The sequence below is a fragment of the Pipistrellus kuhlii genome, unplaced genomic scaffold (genome assembly GCF_014108245.1).
Source record: "Pipistrellus kuhlii isolate mPipKuh1 unplaced genomic scaffold, mPipKuh1.p scaffold_m20_p_16, whole genome shotgun sequence".
Lineage (NCBI taxonomy): Eukaryota > Metazoa > Chordata > Mammalia > Chiroptera > Vespertilionidae > Pipistrellus > Pipistrellus kuhlii.
Genome location: NW_023425471.1, coordinates 6,462,793 through 6,486,624, shown reverse-complemented (window position 1 = coordinate 6,486,624; position 23,832 = coordinate 6,462,793). Strand labels below are relative to the sequence as shown.

The 23,832-nt window shown below is 39.5% G+C and overlaps 1 protein-coding gene across 2 annotated transcripts; it reads left to right on the top strand.

The window, feature by feature from the left end:
* The first annotated feature begins 1,668 nt into the window (after positions 1-1,668).
* On the top strand, positions 1,669-20,218 carry EIF1AX (eukaryotic translation initiation factor 1A X-linked). 2 transcript variants are annotated; one of them, XM_036439606.2, is made up of 8 exons: positions 1,669-1,924; positions 6,473-6,581; positions 7,607-7,690; positions 11,006-11,109; positions 11,935-11,985; positions 14,333-14,414; positions 15,600-15,691; positions 18,496-20,218. In XM_036439606.2, exons 2-8 carry the CDS (start codon positions 6,530-6,532, stop codon positions 18,499-18,501), a joined length of 471 nt encoding a protein of 156 aa, XP_036295499.1. In that variant the 5' UTR covers positions 1,669-1,924; positions 6,473-6,529; the 3' UTR covers positions 18,502-20,218. The 2 variants fall into 2 exon arrangements, with proteins under 2 accessions (XP_036295499.1, XP_036295500.1); XM_036439607.2 differs by lacking the exon at positions 6,473-6,581 and having other exon boundaries at positions 1,673-1,924.
* The last annotated feature ends 3,614 nt before the right edge of the window (positions 20,219-23,832 follow it).

Below are 23,832 nucleotides of genomic sequence, written 5' to 3'. Positions count from 1 at the left end.
TCTTGGATCACATGATCTCACACATCTAGAGGAAATAATGAACAACATAAACTGATGAACAAAAACAGACCCAGAGAAAGAGAAGCAGTGATCAGACTGTCAAACCTTAGAGGAAAGGTATGGGAGGGTGGGGGTAACAGGGAGAGATCAACCAAAGGTCTTGTGTGCATGCATATGGGCCTAACCAGTGGTCACGGGCAACAGGGGGGTGGGGGCATACGTGGGGAGGGGTTTGGGATGGGAATGGGGGGGATGAAGACAATTATGTGATACTATAATCAAGAAAATGAAAAACAAGTTGCACTGCAAAAAAAAAGTGTCAAATCAGACTTGCATCAGTCATAGATCTTACCCAATACCAAACTTGATTAATCATTCAAAGGAAACAGGGTAATATCCAGGCACGGATGAGATTCTTAGAGATGTCCAAGATTATCAGATTTAATTCCAAAACAACCTTTTTCTCCATAATGGCACATTTTATATTGATTTAGAATTAAAGAACAAGTTTTCTTCTGTGTGATGCATGTGGAGACGTTTAAACAATGGGAGTCATTTGGTTTTGCAACACCTTTTTATGCCTCATTAATTACACAATTTAAATGATGAGTCCTCATTTTCCATCCAACCGTGCCTCATAACTCCATAAATTACAACTTTTATAAGAAGCTCTCTCTATAGACCAAGTGTATCTTGCTGAAAGCATTTTAGAGATGAGGACTTTTAGTTTTCCTTCTATTAAATGTAATTACCGCATTTAAAAGGAAATTTGAGATCATTGACTGCTGGTAGAGAGGGAATGGGTTATAGGCCTGCAGTTATCCCTTTCCTTCTCAGTAGACATTTGTAGTAGTTTTATATTATGATAGCATATTAATTTGCTAGGGCTGCCATAACAAAATACCACAGACTGGCAGAAATTTATTTTGTCACACTTCTGGAGCCTCGTTCAAGATCAAGGGTCCAGCACCCTAACTCCAAACAAAGTCAGAATCTGAGGTGTTAGGGGTTAGGGATTCAACATGAATTTGGGGAGTGCACAATTTAGTCCATAACACTGAATTTAGGTCTTCCCTCCCTCCCTTTTTTCCTTGCTGAGCACCTGCTGTACTATGTGCCAGACATTCTGCTAAGTTCTGGTAATGGTAAAGCAACAGATGTGGTTTACAGTGAGGTAGGGAAGACATTTATAAAGTGAAAATGCCATGCAGATATTATGCTTTGGTAATGGGGATGGCAGGAAAGCATTGCCCATTCTTTCAGCCTCCCAACCTGTTGGTCGGGTGAAAGATACCTTAATCAATAAAGAAATAAATAAATAAAAAATAAATAAAAATCACTGAAAACATATTTTAAAAAATTAAAATTTAAATTAAAAAAACGTGAGAATACAGTTGGTGAGTCAGCTGCTCAAACCTGAGAGGCTGGTTTGTCTCAAAGCAGCACAAGTCTGTTGTCAGCCAGCAGGTGACGCTACCTGAACCAGCCCTTGACTAGGAAGCCTGGCCCTTCCCATCTCCCTGACTCCGCCTCCTCCATGCCCATGACCCCGCCCCCTACGTATTCCGCGAACACTCCCCGAAGGCGCTGCTTTAACAATAGGGGCGGGGTCAGACTGCCACGCCTGCGCAATAGAGACAGGGGGCGGGCCCAGGCGGCGTTGGAGGCGGAGAAAAGCAACGCAAGCTGATGCGACGCCATTTGCTGCCCGCCGTGCGTGTGTAAAGCTGATCTCAGAAGAGCTCGGTCTCGGGACTCGTCCGCACACGCGACTGGCCTCTCGCGCCCGCTTGGTACCGCGGGGCTCCACGCGTCACCCCCCGCGCCCCTCGGAGGAATCGCCGCCGCCGCCGCCGCCGCCGCCGCCCGAGTAAGAGTCCGAGTCGCCGCGCGGCCTCTGCTCCCGCCATGCCCAAGAATAAAGGTAAGGCTGCCGGACCCCAGGACCACGACTCCCCTCTGCCGGCTCTCCCGGCTCTCCTTGCGGCTTCCGGGCTATCCCGGGCCGCAGTGACCTTCCTCTCCGCCCGGCCTGCGGATAGCTGGGCCATCGGGACGCCGGCCCGGGCTGGGGAGAGGAGCTGGGAAGTTACTCCTGCCTCCTTCCACTTTGGTCACATTGGGGTGGAGCCGACGCCATTTTTGTAGGGCCTCCTGCGGGAGAATGTGGGTTTTGGCCCTGATTGGCGCCACAGTGACCTCGGCGTGGTGGGGGCCCACGGGGTGACCTCCCCTGGGGCGGCGTGGGGTTCGCCAATGGGCGCTTTGGGCCGCCCTGGGCAAGGGGAGTTAACCCCTGGACGCAGTTCTTAACTTTTAGAGGATGATGCTTGCTTTAGTGACCATCAGGTACCTCTACATGGGCTTCTTTATGGACAGAAGTTGGATATAGTTGAGACTACTCCTCTCTTGTAAACAGTGGATGCAATTTTGAGGTTCATCTCTAGAGATAATACCCTTCCCCATCCCTTTACGGAGTTTAACACCCCTCCCCCATACTCGTTCCATATTTAGCCAAGTTTTCTAGTTTTGTTTCAGATTTTATATATATATACACACATACATACATATATGTGTGTATATGTATATATACATACATGTATGTGTATATATACATATATATATATATATAGTACAGTGCTGGAAGTGAAGACCTTTAAGTTCCCTCCATTCTGAAATTAAACATTCACAAGTTACCAGACTTGAGGATGAGTTTGTTTGGAGTTTCCAAAAGGAAAAGCCCAGTCTAGGTAAACGCAGAACAGTCCTAAAGAAAATCTCCCTTTTTTAGACTTAAGAGTGTTTCTCCTTTTTGAGCATCCTTCTAATTTCTCAAAGGAAGCTGTTCAAGTAGAAACTGGGAACACTGTATTTCTGACAAGAGGAGCTTAGTTCAAACCCCAAAAGAAGTTTCCTTCGGTTATTCATCCGGAGACCCCCTGCCCTGATTTGGCCTAATTCTGTTTTTTTCTACTTCTCAGCTGGCTACAGCTTTTCCACCTCCTTTCCTCTGTAGCTGTCCCCTCTCCTTTCATCCCTGGGAATACTTGGTGGCAGTTTCCGCAGGGCAAGCTACCTGATTGCCTTTAAAATCTACCTTGTAGGTCCTTTTTTTAAAATATATTTTTTATTGATTTTGTACAGAGAGGAAGGGAGAGAGAGAGAGTTAGAAACATCGATGAGAGAGAGTCATGGATTAGCTGCCTTTTGCACACCTCCCACTGGGGATGTGCCCGCAACCAAGGTACATGCCCTTGACCGGAATCGAACCCGGGACCCTTCAGTCCCCAAGCCGACTCTATCCATTGAGCCAAACCGGTTTCCGCTATAGGTCCTTTTTGAAGCAAGGATTTTACTGCTAGTAATTCTTGGAAAGATTGGGTGAGAAAATAGGGCTTTTTAAAAGTCACAGTTTTCCTGCAACCTATATAATCCTTTATTCCCTATGAGATGGTAACTGGATCTCTTTAATGGGTATCTTATTCTCACTTTTATTTCTAGCATGAGATTTCCAGTTCCTTCACTAGACTATAAGCTGTGAAGGGCAGTAATAGCATCTGTCTTAATAACATTGAATAGCTACCACTTGACACATATTAATAGTAGATGCTCAATAAATACTTGTTGGATTGAGTCACCTCCCTTCTGTTGAGTCCACTCTTAGGTGGATAATAGGTTACCCTTTAGTTCCAAGGATACGACTTCTGCATTCAATCACATCCAGTTCACTAGTTTCCTTCCTTTAAAGTTCAGGCCATTACATGGAAATAAGGTAGCGGGGGGGGGGGGGGGGGGGGGTGGTCAGGGTATGGCTAATTCTGATAAATTGACAAGTGATGAATCACTTCTATAAGTATCATTTTGGGCATACAAAAATTATAGATAATGCAATGGACACCTGGGAATCCATCACACCTAACTGAAGGATTATAACACATTCAGTTAAAGCCCTCTGTGTCTTGGGGGGAAGGGCTCCCACACTCTGAGGGCCTTACTACCTTTGATTTTAAAATTACCACTCCTTTAGGAATACGTGGACTATTGATTTTTTACAGAGAGAAAGGGAGGGATAGAGAGCTAGAAACATCGATGAGAGAATCATCAATCAGCTGCCTCTTGCACAACCCCTACTGGGGATGTGCCCACAACCAAGGTACATGCCCTTGACCGGAATTGAACCTGGGACCCTTGAGCCCGCAGGCCGACGCTCTATCCACTGAGCAAAACCGGTTTCGGCATATGTGGACTACTCTTGACTGATTTATCCAAAGACTTGCCAGCTCTAGTATATAACTCCGCAAACAAATCGGTATGATTGTTGTCCTAATGGAGCTTTCCCTTTAGTTTGAAGATCTGGTGTGATTAGTGGCTTGAAGCCAAAGGCACTTTTCTCTCCCGAGGGAATTAGTTTTGGTGTGCCCTAAGAAGCCCCAAATACTGAATTCTCAGGACTCTCAGTGGGTCAGGAAATGTAGAGGCCCACCTAACCATTGCCCAGAGCGCTGTGAGATTGTACCCAGGACAGGGTAAGCGCGTGTGATGATGCAGGAAGTTAAGTGTGTCCGTCTGTGGAGTGGCCAAGTGCACACTCCTTATTCCGTTTGGGTTATGAACCTTTTGCTGCTTCCACACACTTCCCATATGTCCCTTAATCTCACCACCACTTACAGCCATTCTTGGAAGTGACTGCCAATGTTGTGTAGGGTCTGAAATGGGACAAAATGCTGTGTAGAGATACCCGGATGTGGGGGGGCTAATGTTAAGTGAGTCACTTCTTTGAGCTTAGACAAACTCACTGGTAAAGGTACATGCCCTCATATTTATTACCTCATAAGGTGATTGTGACAAGTAGGTGGTTGCCTAGTGTCTGGTGACTGACATCTGAACTCTCGGGTCACGTGATGTAGCCTCGGATAAGTCACTTAGCCTTTCGAGGTCCATTCATTATCTTGCGAAATAAAGACAAAATAATACTTATCTCATAGGCATAGGCTTCTTAGGGGCGAGATAATAGAACTGGGAGTCTACTTGAAGCATAAGGGGATGGAAGTATTGAGAGAGAGGTTGGTGTCGTGTTTATAGGTTGAGAGACTTATATTCTGTAAGGTAGTTATGTTATCACTAACTGAAACAGGATGTTGAGTAAGGACCAGCTTTGTAAAAGAAAGTAAATGGGGTTTTGAATAAAATTGAGCTTGAGGGGGCAGTAACCCATTTACTATAGAAATGGTTGAGGCCAATAGAAATAGGAGATAAACGCTCAGTTGAAATAGGGGGCTGGGATGTAAAATTATTAACATTGAAGGGGAGGTGAGAGAAAGATAAATTTCCCTAGAAAGTGGGTGAGCAGAAGGAATTTGAACTGAATGAAGCTCCAAAGGAATAGGCATAATAGGGGGCGGGGGGGGGGGGGGGGGGCACTGATAAAGGTCAAGAATAGTACAAATGATCCTTCAAAAGTTGGGGAAATGAGAGTTGAGAAATGATCAGCACCGAAACCGGTTTGGCTCAGTGGTAGAGCGTCGGTCTGCGGACTGAAAGGTCCCAGGTTCGATTCCGGTCAAGGGCATGTACCTTGGTTGCGGGCACATCCTCGTTGGGGGGTGTGCAAGAGGCAGCTGGTCGATGTTTCTCTCTCATCGACGTTTCTAGCTCTCTATCCCTCTCTCCTCCTCTCTATAAAAAATCAATAAAATATATTTTAAAAAAAGAGAGAGAGAAATGATCAGCAGTGTCATTGCTTAAAGTATGAAAAACAAGGGGCCATGGAGAATGACAGATTTTTAAGGGCACCAGTAGATAGTGTGGTGTCCTAAATGAAGGTATTTGGGTCTTCAGTTCTCACTCCCACATTTTACAAGGGCTGAAAGCTCGTGTATCTTTTATTCCCGCCTCCCTCTACATCTGGCCATAATGCTCATGTTTCCATCTCAGAAATAATTCCTCTATCGATCCTCAGAATAATATTCCATCCTATGGTTGTGTCACAGTTGATCCATTTATCTACCCAAGAACATCTTGGTTATTTCCAGGTTCCTTTCCTCTTCATGACTAAGCACAGCCTGCTTCATTGTACCTGTAATAAGGGCGGTGACCTTCTGGCCAGTTTTCCCAGCCGAGGATCATGTCACACCTCTGCTTTTTGTTGAAGTATTTTTTAAATTAGTTTTTTGAATAGTAAATATATTCAAATTTCAAAATATAAAAAGTGAAATCTCTTCCTAAATGTGTCCCTTTGCCATCTAGTTCTCTTTCTCACAGGTATTGTTAGCTTTTTTGTATGTGCCCTTCCAAAGATACTTTGTGTGTATATAAAGGCAGATGTGAATATGATTTTATATCTCGATGGCGATTTTATCCTCCTCTTCACCGAGCTATATTTGTTTTTAAACTTATACTAGGACGAATTTTGAATATATGCCAAAGTTGACTTAGTATAATGAACCTTCATGTACTCATGTTCTAGCCCCAGGCACCACCAATTCCTGGCTAAAAACTTGCACCATCCACACCAAATCAAGACCCAGAGATGGGCTACCCATTGCCATTGGTTGATATATGTCTTTTAAGTCTCTTCATGGGTAGGTTCCCCATCCATGCATGTTTTCTTTTTCATAATGTATCTATTGAAGAAAACAGATTGTCTTAGGATGCAAATCCCCCCACAGTTTGGATTCTGTTGATTATGCCCTGTTGTTGTTTTAATGGACTTCATTTTTTAGAGCAGTTTTATATTTCCAGAAGAATGAGCAGGAAGTACAAAGTTCCCATATACTTTCTGCACACCAGGTTTCCTCTATAAACATCTGTGAGCCAGTCTGGATGCATTATTAACTCAGGTCCATAGCTTATAGGTTCATCATGCAGTACGTTGTATGGGTTTTGACTCATGTACAGTGACATGTGTCCACCATTACAGTAAAGGTTTCTCTGTGTCTTTGGAGGGCTCGGTAGTTATTTTTAATGCTGAACTAGAGGCTCAATGCAGGAAATTCATGTAAGAGTAGTCCCCCATGTCGTCCCCTCTTCAACACCCCCCCACACACACACACTCTGACTTCCCTCTGGTACCCTGGACACAGGCTTCCCTCCCAGCCCCTGCTTGTTGGGTTTAATTAGCATTAATGCTTTCATTCTTATAGATAATATTCCATTGTACCAGTTTATTTGTTCACCTTAGTTGCTTTCAAGGACAGGCAGTTAGCACCTTGCTTTTTAACTTCAAAATCAGCATATCCCATTCCAATAGCTATAACTAACTTTACCTTTTTTGTTTTGTTTTCTTGTGTTATCTTTTCTTTTTGTACTCATACCTTTCATTGGGGAGGGGGGAAGGGTCAGGTAAAAGAGAGACAAGGCAAAAAATACTCCAAAGGGAATTTCCAAGAAAGGGGGGGGGGGGAGTAGTGAGAATATGTATGTGTTTAATATAATTGGAGATTGTAAAATTTAATGATTGTGTGGCTAAATTTGAATTTTTTTAAGTGAGTGATTTTTTTTTAACTGTTCTGTATGCCTCAATTTCATTTAGTTTAGTTTTTTGTTTTGTTTTTTTTTTTCCTACTGTTTTGCAGATAATGTATTTTTCTTTCCTTAAAACCATTAGGTAAAGGAGGTAAAAACAGACGTAGGGGTAAGAATGAAAATGAATCCGAAAAAAGAGAATTGGTGTTCAAGGAAGATGGGCAAGGTAAGTGTTTTTCATAAGTTAACTCCTTTTAGTAATAGTTTTATTTTTCAATTATGGGATTTCAGTTTCTAAACATAAAAGAGATACTATTCATAATCCTGAGCAGTGAATGGCATGTCCCTTTTTGACCTTCTCTATTTCTTTTGCTAATCATTTTGGTTACCAATCTGCAGTGAGGATTAGCTGTGTTTCTGTAAATGTATAGGTTTATTGTGTTGTGTATCTAGGAGTGAATTATACAAGTCAGAGAGAATTAAGCCTCAAAAGTGATGGTTGACAATTCTATAATTTAGTGGGCTTTTTTTTTAATAGTAAGTGGTACTACATAGTATGTGCAGTGGACCATGGATACTTGAGGGATGCGTCTGAAGCCTTTCCTTCTCTTCTCCAGTGACATTAGCATATCCTGTATAATAAAAGGCTAATATGCTAATCGACCAAATAGCAGAACAGCCGGTTGCTAAGATGCACTCTGACCAAAAGGGGATAGACACTCAATGCAGAAGCTGCCCCCTGGTGGTCAGTGTGCTCCCACAGGGGGGCAGCACTCAGCCAGAAGCCAGGCTCACCGCTGGCTAGAGTGCCGTGGCGGGATCCTCTTCTGCCTCCATTGCAGGCGGGCAGTAAGGAGCGAGGGGCCCCAAGACTGCGGGCTGTGAAAGGGCACAGGCCAGGCTGAGGGATCCCCCCAGTGCACCAAATTTTATGCACCAAGCCTCTAGTGATTTCATTAAAAAATAATAAAATGAAGTTGAACATTTGACCTTTTCTAACCGATTAACACTTTGTGCCAGCTCAAGATATATTATAGTAGTTTCTTATATTTTTATTTTGAGTACTTTCAAACCTTTAGAGAAGTTGCAGTATTAATACAATGAACTTTTCTTAAATTGTTCTGTGTGTGTGTTTGTTTCTGGAACCATGTGAAAGTTAGTTGCAGACATAATACTTTTCCCTTATGGTACTGCTTCTTCCTGTGCCTCTTAAGAACAGGTATATTTTCTTACGTAACCACAACAGAATGCTTGGGTAACTTAATTTTAGTATGTTACGTATCTAGTATATGTTCTGTAATCAAAATTTTCCAGTTACCCCAATAATTTGCAGCACTTTTTTTTTTTTTTAATATATTTTATTGATTTTGTACAGAGAGGAAGGGAGAGAAATAGAGTTAGAAACATCGATGAGAGAGTCATCGATCAGCTGCCTCTTGCACACCCCCTACTGGGGATATGCCCGCAACCAAGGTACATGCCCTTGACCAGAATCGAACCCGGGACCCTTCAGTCCCCAAGCCGACGCTCTATCCATTGAGCCAAACTGGTCTCGGCAATTTGCAGCACTTTTTAACAAAGAAATTATTTTGATAGTCTTTTTATAGAACTTCGGTGATTTGTTCACACTATATAAAAAATGAAACACATTTTCTGGCTAAGAAAGCTTTTTTCCCTTAGCCTTAGTCATTCTAGCCCCCATTTGAAGTTGACTTGATTTTGACCACCACTACGTTTACTTTTTCATATCATATTACCCCCTCCCCCCTCCCCAGAAGAGAGGCTGCCATTTATTTATTTTTAATTTTTTATTGATTTCAAGGAGGGAGAGAAAGATAAAAACACCAATGATAGAGAATCATATTCAGCTGCCTCCTGCATGCCCTGTATTGGGGATCGAGCCCACAATCCAAGTATGTGCCCTGACCAGCAATCTAACCATGACCTCCTAGTTCATAGGTTGATGCTCAACCACTGAGCCACTCTGGCCTGGCGAAAGGCTGTCTTTAACCATCATGTTGAAGTGCTAGGTTCACTACCGTGTTTCCCCGAAAATAAGACATCCTCCGAAAATAAGACGTAGCGCATGGAAAGATAAGGCATCTCCTGAAAATAAGACCTAGCGCAACTTTGGGAGAAAAAATTAATATAAGACACTGTCTTATTTTTGGGGGAAACAGGGTACGTAATCTGGGTAACTTCCACTTGTCAACCCCACAATTAATTTTTCAGTTACATCACTGTATTTACCAATCCTATACAATAAAAAGGTAATGTGCAAATTGACCCTTATGCCCTCACACAAGATGGCCGCCCCCATGTGGTAATTGTGGATGATCAGTCCAACAAGGAGGGCAGTTAGGGGTGACCAGGCCAGCAGGGGATGACAGTTGTGGGGAGCAGGCTGGCAGGGCGGGGCAGTTGAGGGTGACCAGGCCACCAGGGGAGGGTAGTCGGGGGCAATAGGGCCAGCAAGGGAGCAGTTAAGCATCAGTCAGGCTGGCAAGGGAGTGGTTAGGGGTGGTCAGGCTGGCAGGCAGACCAGCAGTTGGGAGCTAGCAGTCCTAGATTATGACAGGGATGTCTGACTGCCATTTTAGGCCTGATGTCTGTGGGCCTAATGAATTGTAATGTAAATATCTGTGTTTTCTGATGGTCTTAGGCTCTACAGCAGCATTTCTCAACCTGTGGGTCGCAACTCGGTTGAACCGCTAGCAAGGTCACCTAAGACCATCGGAAAACACAGATTCATAACAATAGCAAAATTACAGTTATGAAGTAGCAAGGGAAAAAATTTTATTGAGGGTCACCACCACACGAGAAGCTATATTAAAGGGTTGCAGCATTAGAAAGCTTGAGAACCACTGCTCTAAATGTTCTAAGGGAAAGGAGACCCAAAATAGGCAAAGGCTTCAAGAGATTGAGGAGAGGGATAGTGTGTACATTTGGGACAAGCCACCTTGCTCTCCAAAAGTAAAGCAGTCATGGAGAAACCTTTCTGATAGCAGAGATGAGTCTTGGGCTCTGCCATTAACTAGTTTGGGGGTTGTCACTCCCTGTCATTTATTTTACTGCATGTATTTATTCCCAACTAGTACCACCTTTATGTTCTAGTGACTGTGTGTGTGTGTGTGTGTGTGTGTGTGTGTGTGAAATTACAAATTGATTCGATCATCCGCACACCAGGTGGCTGAGACTGGATGGCCCCAAGCCTGTTCTAGTCACTGTTGTTGTTGTTTTTTTTTTTAATATATTTTATTGATTTTTTACAGAGAGGAAGGGAGAGAGATAGAGAGATAGAAACGTCAATGAGAGAGAAACATCGACCAGCTGCCTCTTGCACACCCCCTACCGGGGATGTGCCCACAACCAAGGTACATGCCCTTGACCGGAATTGAACCTGGGACCTTTCAGTCCACAGACCGACGCTCTACCACTGAGCCAAACCGATTTCGGCTCTAGTCACTTTTATGTGGACTTCCAAATTGTTTTTATGAAAAGCTGAACAATATCTTATGCCTTTTTCTTTTCCCTCCCCCAGAATATGCTCAGGTAATCAAAATGTTGGGAAACGGACGCTTAGAAGCAATGTGTTTTGATGGTGTAAAGAGATTGTGTCACATCAGAGGGAAATTGAGGAAAAAGGTAGGTGTGGAGATTGGTTTTATTTAATACAAAATTGTGGTTAAGGGGAGGGGTGGAAATGTGCCTACAGTTTTTATGTTACCAAAGAGTTCAGTAGAGCAGTGATTTGCAGATTCTATTTAAAGACTCAACTTGTATCACCTATGTTGTATTCCTGCCAGAAATGTTTAACCTGAATCTAATTATGAGGAAATAATCGACAAATCCAAATTGAGGGACTCCACAAAACAAATCAGGAAAGGGAAAAAAAAAGGCAGGGGTGCTATTAAGTGTCCAGTAATGTTCACTTTCCTGAATTGTGATGTAGAATGGGCTGCCTTGGAAAGTAAAGACTGATATTCTATCACAGTAGGTGTTGGGGCAGATTTATTAGTTAAATTAGTTAAAAGTTCCTCCAACTCTGGTTTTATGATTATTATAAGTTTTGTTTGTTAATCCTTCTGTTACCAAACTAAAAGGTTGAGGTGGGGAAGTGGAAGGACGGGAGGGCGGCAGATGAAGCAAATTATCTAGTTTTCTATTCTTACATGCAAAGGCTAGATAGCTAATCACTTAGATAGTTCACTAGGGGTGGGGGGTCCCTTTCTAAATGAATGGTCATTCTTCTAGAATGAATAAACTACCAGGTAGTTAGATAAGAGGTTTTTTAACATTCCAAATTACCGAAAAGTTGAAACAGGCAGAGCTGCTTGATCTAATTTGTATTTTGTTTTTGTTTTTCCTTTTTCTAAATGTAGTTAATTCAACCACTGTTGGGTGAATAGCATTTTAAGGGAATGCTGATTCAATGTTGCTCTTGATTCTTTATTTGTATTTCTCTTATAGGTTTGGATCAATACCTCCGACATAATATTAGTTGGTCTACGAGACTACCAGGTAAAAAAAAAAAATAACATGTTTATGCACTTGCCAGATTTTGATGATCCATGCGCATTAGGAACATAAATCATAACCGTATTTTAGCAGTTCTGGCCCAGCATGCCCCTCACCATTTGATCAGCAAGTATTTCATAAGGCATTGTGCTAGGTAACCCGAGATTGTGGTTCCCAAATGCCAGTCTGTGGAGTTGCGTTTTCACTGTAGAAGAAATGCAGGCCATGTAAATTTTTCATGAAGCTAAATGGTTCTTCTTCCTTTTTTGATATTTAAATTATTATTATTTTTTATTTATTTATTTATTTATTTATTTATTTCCTTTTTAGCCCAGGCCAGAGTTTCTTCTAAGTAGTTAGAATGTTGGCTTATGGACCGAAGGGTCACATATTTGATTCCAAGTCAAGGGCATGTACCTGGGCTGCAGGTACAATTTCCAGCCCTGGTCAATGTGCATGCAGGAGGCACTCAATCCATGTGTCTCTCTCTCTCTAAAAATCAGTGGAAAATATATCCTCACATGAGGATTAACCCAAAAAAAAAAAAAGTTTCCTTTTTGGAATGAGATAGTGAATAGTAGTTAGCGTTCTTAGTTGGCAAAATAAAAATGTAATCTTACATTGGTCCTCCCACCTTTTTCGTTGTTGTTAATCCTCACACGAGGGTATTTTTTCCACTGATTTTTAGAGAAAGTGGGCGGGAGGGAGGGGGAAAAAAGAGAAACATCAATGTGAGAGACACATATCAATTGGTTACTTCTCCATGTACCCCAATGAGCCGGGGAATCTTGACCAGGAATTGAACCCGAGAACCTTCAGTGTGCAGGCCAATGCTCTACCACTGAACCACACGGCCAGGGCCCCACCCCAGTTTTAACTATACATCTTAAATTCAAAATCTGGAAAGAGTTACTCATGGGGCTACAGCTGAATAATTCATGCTGCCATCCCACAAGATGTGAACAGCCTGGTGATGGGAATAAGAAAAGCACACAGTTAATTACAGTATAAACCATGCTATACATGTGTACTCTAAATTTAGATCAGCACTTAGGTGAGAAGATTAGAGTTTGCCCTCGTGATCTCAACCTGGAGACACTGTGGGTCTGTGAAATCTATTTGGTTCTACCTGTTGGAACTTAACCCACTGTGTGTTAAATCACATTGTGAGTGATAAAATGTTTTTATTTTAAAAAATACATATATATATTCCAGAATAAAGAATTAAAATCTTTGCTTTAAATCAATGGTTCTCAACCCTGGATGATTTTTTTTTTTTTTTTTTTTTAATGTCCTGGGGCCATTTGGCAGTGTCTGGAGACATTTCTGGTTGTCACACCTGAGGGGAGGGGACAGTGCTGCTGGCATCTAGCGGGTAGAAACCATAGATGCTGTGAAACATCCCATAATGCACAGGACAGACCCTGTAACAGAGTTATCCAGCCAAAAATATCAGTATTGCTGAGGTTAAACAAGCTGCTTTAAATTCATACCACTTTAATGTCCGTTCTCTTCTTTTGATCTCAAAAATAACCCCAGAAGTAGGGATAATAGTTTCCTGTTTGAAGATAGGAAGCCAAGGTGCCAAAAGATAAAACATTCTGACTAGAAAGTAGCAGCCAAGACCAACTTTTCTGATTTTTCATTTCCCATGATCCTTCTCGGCCCCTGCCACTTCAAAGGTGGCCCAGGGACCAGTAGCGTCACTACTTTTGGGAACTTGTTAGAAATGTAGAAATGCTTGGACCCCTACCCCTACCCCAAGCCTCCTAAATCAGAATATGCGTGCTAACAAGATTCCCCCTGGGCTTCTGTACACATTACAGTTATGTAAGGTGCATAGATAAATTCATAGATTCACATCAACTAACCTATCTTGAGGAGGTGTGAAAGCTCCACAGGAGATTCTGATCACTTCTACCCTAAGAACCACTGGTACACAGAAAGTGTATTAATTTCCTTAGGTCATTATACCAATCTCAACTTTTGGAGTGTTTGTTTAATAACCCTATAAATTATGGTTCCAGGGAATTTTTGTATTTCAAAAGACTTCTAATCAAATCATTGCTTAGGGATAGCGTGACTTGACAAAAGATTCTGATTGCAAATAAATGTTTTCAAATTTGTTTAGGTAGTTGCCCAGAAGATGGTAATGTTAAATAATCCACAAGATTAGGTCTGCACAGTTCTGCTCTTATTAAAGTGAGATCTCTGAAGATCTTCTTAAGCTTGTTGATCATCATTCATTTATGCATGCCAGCTTCATACTTGGTAAACCCAAGGATGCTTTTCAGAGGATAGGAGAAAACCTAAATATTTTGCCATAATCTGTTATTTTTCTCTTTTCAAGGATAATAAAGCTGACGTAATTTTAAAATACAATGCTGATGAAGCGAGAAGTCTGAAGGCATATGGCGAGCTTCCGGAGCATGGTAATGTCTCAGTTAATATATTAACCTGTCATGTGCTATTACCTGGTCAGATCAAGGGAAGGGATTTGGGTAGATTTTTGTGGATTTTGCATACTTTTGTGCTTACATGATTTGTTTTAAGTCTGGACTACTTATACTTCATAATACTAGATACCTTAAGAAAATAACTGAGGTTCTGTTTCTAATAAATATACTTGTGGTGAGGAGTTATATACTTTATAAGCCCTGGATTTCTGCATTATACCAAAGGAAACATTTTGTTGAGTGTTTTAAAAGTCATTTCTCAACGAGACTGTTAGTGTTTGTCTAACTTTAAATGTGAAGCAAGGGTAGTAATTAGGCACTATTGTTGATTTTTATTAAAAAGGCAGTTTTCAATTTATTGTACCTAGTATCACAGAATCACACAGGGTTTTTTAAGCCAACATTCTTTATTTCCTCCTCCAGTACAAGAAAAATTATGCATTCTTAATGCGGAAAACTTAATTAAAACAAAAATAAGTCCCTCACATTCTTAATCAAAAGGGAAATGTACTTTATATACTATTTTGTAAGCCTGCATTTTACAATAATTTTGTATTATATCTTATATTTTGATGTATCTCCAAACCATTAGAATAATCACACATTTCTTAATTTTTGAACAGAATACTGTAGACCATGAAAATCCTGCTGAGATGAATTACTTAGCATTTCCAATCTAGGAAATGCTAATATATCTGGGAAGGGCTAGCATTTTCTGGTTCATTTTCATTGCTTAGGGATAGCATGATTTGACCAAAGATTCTGATTGAGAGTCTGATGATCGGTGAGTTATTAGGTTGTGCTCAAACCTTTTTTAAAGCACAGCTGGAAGTTGTGATAGTTTCAGAATTTGTGTCATTAGATCCTGCCTTACTAAAAATGTCTTTTTCAACTAGAGAAAATTATGACAAGTACATTCCATCTTAGTTACTTTGTTGGAGGTTTTGTTTTATCAAGTACTGTTCTGTATAATAGCATAGTTAAGTCAAAGTTGAGGTGTTTCTAATCAGAAAACTCATTTAATTATATTAAAAGTTTGAGTTGTAAGAGTCTCCTTTTATCTTTCAACATTTGATGTCAGACTGCTTTTAGTGGGCAATTATTCGTTTTAATAACATCTTGGTTATGTTATATGAGTACATTTATTTATTGTTTCTTTAGCTAAAATCAATGAAACGGATACATTTGGTCCTGGAGATGATGATGAAATCCAGTTTGATGACATTGGGGATGACGACGAAGACATTGATGATGTAAGTAGATGAGCCTCGGTTTTTTCAATGTTTGTGAGTTATCTACAGAGAAACCAGCTTCTTCCCCCCCCCACTTCCTCCAAGCTAAGAATGTTGGACACTTACATAAGGGTATATTTTGAGACTTGTCCATGAATTAAAGTACCGCATTTTTCGGACCATAAGACGCACCAGTTTTTAGAGAAGGGAAATGAAGAAAAAAAGATTCTGAAACAAATAGTGGCCATAAAATATTTTATGTGCATTAAAACCCAACATCACAGTCATAAACACATGTAATCAACCCTGTAAAGTAAACAGCAGCATTTAGAACCATTTTAGAGTCGGGCAAGCACACACAGACCACACAGAGCCGGGCAAGTAAAAAAACTTTTTTTTAAAAGTATATGTGTAGGCTATATTTGGACCATAAGACGCAGGGACTTTTTCCCCCCACTTCTGGGGGGGAAAAAGTGCGTCTTATGGTCCGAAAAATACGGTATTCAGTAGACAACTAATCAAACTGTTTATACGTTGAGAATTCATCTATTTTCAACATTTCTTCTGAGAAAGATCAATATTTGCTTTGGCAATAGAGAGAGGAGGGGTGGACTGGCTGAAAGAGGGTGAAGGGATTAGCAAAAGAACATATATGTATAAGCCATAGACACAGACAATGGTGTGGTGGTGGCCAGAGGGAAGAGGAGCAGGGAAGGTAGAAGTGGGCAAACTTTAAAAAAATAAAAAAACAACCCCAAAAAAAGAATGTCTAAAAGAATTTTAGTTGTAAGAAATATATATTTTTTTTTCAATATAGTTATTGATTTTTTTTTTTTTATAGAGAGGAAGGGAGAGAGATAGTTAGAAACATCAATGAGAAACATCGATCAGCTGTCTCCTGCACACCTCCCACTGGGGATGTGCCCGCAATCAAGGCACATGCCCTTGACTGGAATCGAACCTGGGACCTTTCAGTCCGCAGGCTGCCACTCTATCCACTGAGCCAAACCAGTTAGGGCAATAAATATAATATCTTACAAAAAAACCCATGTCTTCTCAATTGAAATACTGGTATGTTAAAAGGAGAATCTGGTGTGAACCAGCTTGATGATAAGCATTGAAATTACAACATGCATTAAAAGCTTTGATAAAATCAAGCCCTTTTGCCACCATAAGATGTTATCTGCTGGATATACACTATTGGCAATCCCTTGGTTTAGAGTTAGTGTGTTCATTTTGAGGAAAAAGTATTGTTTTTCCTAACTATAATAAAGTAGTGATGCTCATAAGAGTAAATGCCTCATTGCCCTTCTGGTCAAACAATTTGGGGCAATATAAATTTATTTAATAATTACTCAAATCTGGTTTGGGCTCTTCTTTTCAAGCCCCTTCAAATAAAAATGTAGATCAGAAACCACCTGTGAATATATAATTCTAAAAATAATACTAATGTTTGATTTGCTTTAAAGATGAAATTTTCATATGCCTAGAGCAGTTGTTCCTGACCAACAGAATTACCAGAGTTTTTCAAAAATAGGAAGACTGGTCTTGGGAAAGTCTGAGTTAGGCATCACTGAGATTCTACAATGAATATTTTCCTATAACTGATATATCACGTATATATGAATCTTTATTCATCAGTCCGTCTTATATTTGATGCATCTTCAGACCATTAGATGCATTTATGAATTTTTTAATCTATGGTATTATTGTACTAATGCTTTATTAACTTTAAAGCATACCCACCCTAAAATAGAAAATGAAAAAGGATAAGAAATAAATATAAATATATCATTATTTTTGTTTGTTTGTTTCACTCCTTTTGGAAACCTTGAGCTAGAGTACTCTTGTGACTAAACTGTTAGAGATACCTTGACAGTAGATTTATCTATTATATTCTGTGACAAGAACCTGCCATGGTTGTAGTGTAAGGGGTGACCCAAACATTTGGACAGCTAAGCTAGGGTGGAAGGCCTCTTCAGAAATTAAGAACCTAACTAGAGAACACGCCTGAATAGCAAGAGGTGATACAGAGTGATAGGTTGAGAATCTAGACAGGAGAAAGGTTTTCTAAGAAAGAAAAAAGTCTGAATTTCTGCCAATGCTTCCTCAGGACGGCCCAGGAGGCTGACAGGGGAAAGATAATCCAAACAGTGGTGATTAAGAGGCTTGGTGTTAAGCATTTGTAAGGGTGGCTTTGTCTATCACCTGAGAATCTTCTTCCCCAAGACATTTCTGTAGATAATTTATAAGTATTCAATCTTACATCCAGGTTGACTAGAAAGAGGAGAATTTGGTCAGTATCACACTTGTTCCTTTCTTTAAAAAATAATGCTCTGTTCGCACCCCCAAAATAAACTCGCTAGCACAGAAGGAAAGAGACACTACGCTTTATTAAGAATCTTCAGTATGGCCGAAACCGGTTTTGCTCAGTGGATAGAGCTTTGGCCTGCGGACAAAATGGTGGTCCCAGGTTCGATTCCGGTCAAGGGCATGTACCCTGGTTGTGGGCACATCCCCAGTAGGGGTTGTGCAAGAGGCAGCTGATCGATGTTTCTCATCGATGTTTTTAACTCTCTATTCCTCTTTCTTCCTCTCTGTAAAAAATCAATAAAATATATATTTTTTTAAAAAAGAATATTCAGTATGACATGTAGGAGGTTATAAAGATTTACCGGCAGCAGACCAGAATTGAGAAAAGCATGGGGTACAGGATTTCCTCTTCAGATCCGATTTGTTTCCCAGACAGCCTAAGGTTACGTGGTAGGCTGCTGCGATAGAAGAATCTGTTTTTCATTTGATCTGACGATCTTTTTTTCTTTCAGATCTAACTTGACCTCCACATTCTGCATTCCAACTTCTCTGAGGACTGTGCAACAATTTGGATTTCGGCTAAGGTTTATAAAAGAAGATTAAAAATTCCATTAATTTGAATGCAGTTGGGTTAAAGCACACTGATTTGTTTCTAAGGTGTTTCTTTAAAAACCGGTAGTGCTGAATTAAGTGAAATATTAAGCTCACTTTGTTCTTTGGGTATAACGGAACTTATGGGTAAAGGAGTACAGCTACTATTTTTGAAAAGGGGGAGAAAAAAACCTTTCCTATTTCGACCACTTCCAGTAAATAAATGGATGCTTTGAATACACCATTTGCCCTATACTTCCCAATTATAAGTAAGCCCTAGTTTTTACTGGCCTGTTGACTGTACAGTGGCTTTCTATATATTCCAGTTACCGACAAGTATCCTTGAGGTTTTGAACAAATTTAAGGGAAGCAGAAACCTGCATTTGAAATCAGAAATTATTTGGTTCGTTTTTCATATTTAAGTAGCATGTGGCTATTTTTATACTAATTTTGCTATTGCATACATTCTTTTCATAACCTTATTTTGTAACGATAAACATCGGCAAGAAAGCATTTCTAACATGCAGATATTAGAACCTGGGCTTTAATAGCAATTTGAATTTGTAAAGTTAGTAGTTGCAGAAATTGAACACTAGGTGGCACCCAGTTAACATTGGAAATACTGATGTGGTTGTAAATTTTTTTACACTTGCTGTGCATACGAAATATCCCAACCAATATTTTTTTGATCATGTGCATGTATGTTGAATATTTTTCCAGAACTAAAAGATTATTGTCATTTTATTTCAGAAGTCATATGTGCAAGCTACAGTTTTGAATGACTTACACACATGACTTGTGTATAAATGAAAATTTAATTTCATAACAACTTGTACAAATTAAGCCCTTTTCAAACGATCCCTAAGCCAGGGGAAGAGGTAGGAATAACAGCTTAATGAAAAGATAGTCTCCCATCTCTGAATGGAAGAGCTACAGTGGAGAATATAATAAAGACAATGTCATGCTGCACGGTGTATTATACACTTTGTGTTTAGGGTATATTTTATTGTGTGTACAGATTTTTTTTTTTTTTTTTTTTTTTTTTTTTTTTTGCTTGTATGATATTGGGACTTCAGATTCATCCTTTCTCATTCAGTTTTCCATGGCAACTAGTAAAATGAAATTAAAGGCTGGACTAGTTAGACCTCACTAGCTACACTGAATTCGTGTGCAACTTTAAAAGGAGAGATCCACCGTGTAGCATGTGATGCTTTTATTCTGCTGGTCTCCAGAGAACTTTGCTGCGATAAAAAGTAATGTAAAGGGGAAGAAACCTTCACATGACTTGCAAAAAAAACCCAAGTCTCTCATCAGTGTGCAAACTCTGGAATCAAAATCTGTGGATCTATAAAACATTGTGAAATGAAAGAATAGAAATTTTGAATGGACAGTTGTGGTTTGTGTTTCTTATTTGGCATTCTCAAATACTTGCCTAGTTAGACTGCATCTGAGCCCATGGGCTAGTTTTTAATATTTAAAAGGAACCAGCCTCTTAAGAATTGTCAGTAGTGAGTGTCTATCTCAGTAATCTAAACCTCCTAAGATATTTAGGCTTTTGTACATAAAGGTGTTTTGCTAAATTTGTGCTATATGGGAGGTGGGCAAAAGTAGGTTTACAGTTCATATGGGAAATAATAATAATAATGCAAGAATAAACTGTTTCATGTACTTACAACTGTAAACTACTTTGCCCACTCTGTATAGATCCTTCCACGTTATTTTACCAAGAATGTTTTAACTCTGTGTCTGTGATACAGTTCATAGTAGGGATGGTGTATCTCAAGTTTTTCTACTTACATCCTCAAATAAATATGATATATCTAAAGATTCTTTAAAAATTACAACGATGGCCCAAATCATGCATTTGCTAGTGATTTTTTTTCTTTTCTTTCTTGCCTTGGAAGTAACAACTCAATGTAGTGTTGCGTCCTTGAAAATCTGAAATCATAATACCCATAATTGAAATAATTGGTCTGAAATTGTAGATTATATCAACACTACTCGGAATTATTTTGTTAGTAATTTATCTTTCATGTGGAAATGAATTGTCCCATCAATATATTTCTAATTGGTCTGAAATTGTAGCTTATGTCAACACTACTCGGAATTATTTTATTAGTAACTTATCTTTCATGTGGAAATGAATTGTCCCATCGATATATTTCAACTGAGCAATGGAAGTGGTCCTTAAGAAAAGGTTTTTTTGTTGTTTGGTTATACTCTGATTTGTAAAGTACAATGCTAAAAAATGTGCTCTGAAAGAAAATAAAATGTTTGAAATCCAGATTATAGTCTTACTGTTAAGAGGTGTAATAGTTACTACTAACAAACTTGATAAGCTTGCATTTTTCATGTAGTGTTTATTCCACTTCCAGTTAGAGTATAAATATGCTGTATTACTTCAGTGGCTAAGTAACCAGACCAAGTATTTGTGTGAAAAAAGACTTGCTAAGATTTATTTGTTGAATCTTGAACCTCCAGCCTCTTAAAGAGAAACCCCCTCTTAAGGAGCCCGGAAACTATGCATGATGAAAATTCTTGCATTTTATTAAGGAATGCCCATCGGTTTACTCAACACATCATGGCTTCATGGCTGTACATTTAGTTGCTTACAAAACTCTTTGTGACTTGTTGTTAAACTTAGTCTCACATATCATGTAAATAATAAATTATAGGATGTTGAGTAACATCTTTAAATTGCTGTCTGTATTGACTAAAGAGCAACCGAGTAATCCATTAGGTAAAAGCATGTTTCAAATAAAACCTAGGCAGATTTATACTTTATTTGTATTATGTACAAATTTAACAGCATTCAGTATTCAGTGTGGCTTGACTGTTAAAGTATCAGAATGCAAGTGAGATTCTTTGTTACCTGCCTGTCCTAAAGATGAAAAAGATTTGTATCAGTGTGAGGTATTAAGATTTTTATCCTGCTTTGCAAGGGGAAGTTTCCTTTATTCTGTTTGGACTCCGTGAACTTTCACACTACCTGAAACTACCATCATTTTTATCCTTTTTTTTTTTTTCCATCCTATTCAGAAAAGTATACAATCAATTGTCTTACTGTAAGAGTGTATTGGACTATGTCCTCTCTCCTCCCCAGCTGCCAGGGGCCTAGGGGGCAGCGTGAGGGAGAGGGAAGAGCCTGGGCCCTGGAGTCAGACAGCCAGTGTCCCAAAGCCCGCTCTCCCTTTCCCTGCAGGTGACCACAGGCACTTTCCGCTTGTCTCCGCTTCAGGCTCCTCACCTGTAAGACGGGGGTGACAAGAACAGTACCTGCAGAGTCACAGAATTGCTGGGGATTAGTTTGTGTGTCCAGACATATAATGAACTTAGAGCTGTGTCCACTGCTTTTCATCCAATATCTAGGATTGTGTGAGAGAGAATATGTGTATCTCATATTCTCCATTTACCACTTATTTTACTTATAGTCTTTTTAGTCTTGGGTTCCTGTAATGAAAGAAGCATGTAGGTAGAATATATATTTGTATATTCATGTTGACACTTTAAAATCATTGCTACCACCTGGCCTGGGTGGTTCAGTCAGTGGTGGAACATCGGCCCATGAACCAAGAGGTCACCGTTGGATTCCTGGATTCCTGGTCGGCGCATATGCCCAGACTGCTGACTTAATCTTCAGTAGGGACTGTGCAGGAGGCAGCTGATCAATGTTTCTCTCTCAAATCAATAAAAACATTTAAAATAATTGCTACCATTCTTGCCCTGACTGGTTTGGCTCAATGGATGGAGCGTCGGCTTGGGGACTGAAGGGTCCCGGGTTCGATTCCGGTCAAGGGCATGTACCTTGGTTGCGGGCATATCCCCAGTAGGGGGTGTGCAAGAGGCAGCTGATCGATGACTCTCTCTCATCGATGTTTCTAGCTTTCTATCTCTCTCCCTTCCTCTCTGTACAAAATCAATAAAATATATTTAAAAAAATAAAAATAAAAAAAAAAAATAAAATAATTGCTACCATTCTTATTTAATTTATTATAAGACTTAACAGATGGAAGCCTCTAAATTGCTTGAAGATGTTTTGCAAAATACCAACTGCTCTGTATTTCTTGAGAAAGTTTATAGTAATAGTGATAGCTCTGGTTATGTTTTTTTTTTTAAGTCTTCAGTGAGTCCTTTTACATCCTTTTATAGATTCATGAAATCTAATTAGTATTGACTGATTCGGAGGGGTTTTTTTCCATGTGGAATTATGTAAAAAAAAAAATTAGATGCAAAGTAATGCAATTGGAAAATAAAATGAGATCATTTGCAACACTGCAATCGATTCAAGATTTGTGACATTTTTAACTAAAACTTACTTGTGATTCTTTTATGAGATTTTTATTTTTTTAAAATAGTATGATATATTAGGGGAAATGTGTTTTTTATTTGTTTCTGCTTATTTGATTTGGCTGAATCCATTCAATGAGACTTCATATACCGGGCTGTATTTTCTGTGTGAGTGAAGTGGTTACACACCTGTGCCGAAGGTGACATTTTCTAATGTCAAATCAATTGTCCAGAATGACCTTAAATTTTCAAAATCATATTCAACGGACCTTATTTTGCACTATGCAAAAGTATATAGGTGAAATAGATAGTTATTAACTTGCTCATTTTTAAAAAGCCAGTCTTTTCTGTGCCAGTCCCGGCTTGATATATAATGGCAGATCAGAAAGTGGGGACAGAATCTAAGTGAAATCCTATTGCTGATTTGATTGGATTGGATTTTTTGCAAACGATACAGTCCGGTACATAGTTTATGATATTAAATCTTAGAAATCGAAGAATAATTAGAATTTTTTAATAAAGATTATCAAAAGCAAACACGATTTTTTAAGTGAATTTTACCTAGCTGTTCCTGCAAAGCAATAAAAACAATCTCATTAAATCCAGCTCTTGAGTGCACATCTTTTTAATATTTCATGTGATAAAACAGGAAGTGCTACATACAGCACTTCTCATCCTGGGAAGTACGGTTGTCTCAAGGAAAAACGTGTGTGACTATTTCTATTGCAAACTAAACTAGCCACTGCTGCTCACGGAACACCACTTTTACTTGAATTGACTGGTTTTTCAAACTTGGTTTGAAGAAAACATTTTCTCACAAGCGAATAAAATAAGCCCATCACTTGAAGGAATACAACTGACATCATTTGTTGGAAGTGATAAAATTTGAGCTTTCAAGTGAAAATTAGAACTTTGGAAACTAGTGCCTGCTACCATTAGCTTGACAACCTCAGTGAAGTCTTCTGAAAAGA

Excerpts from the sequence above, each read along its gene's own strand:
- EIF1AX (XM_036439606.2), top strand. The coding sequence starts at position 6,530 with ATGGGCTACCCATTGCCATTGGTTGATATATGTCTTTTAAGTCTCTTC. Across the intron at positions 7,691-11,005 it reads GTTCAAGGAAGATGGGCAAG|AATATGCTCAGGTAATCAAA; the intron begins GTAAGTGTTTTT and ends TCCCTCCCCCAG. Across the intron at positions 14,415-15,599 it reads TGGCGAGCTTCCGGAGCATG|CTAAAATCAATGAAACGGAT; the intron begins GTAATGTCTCAG and ends TTGTTTCTTTAG.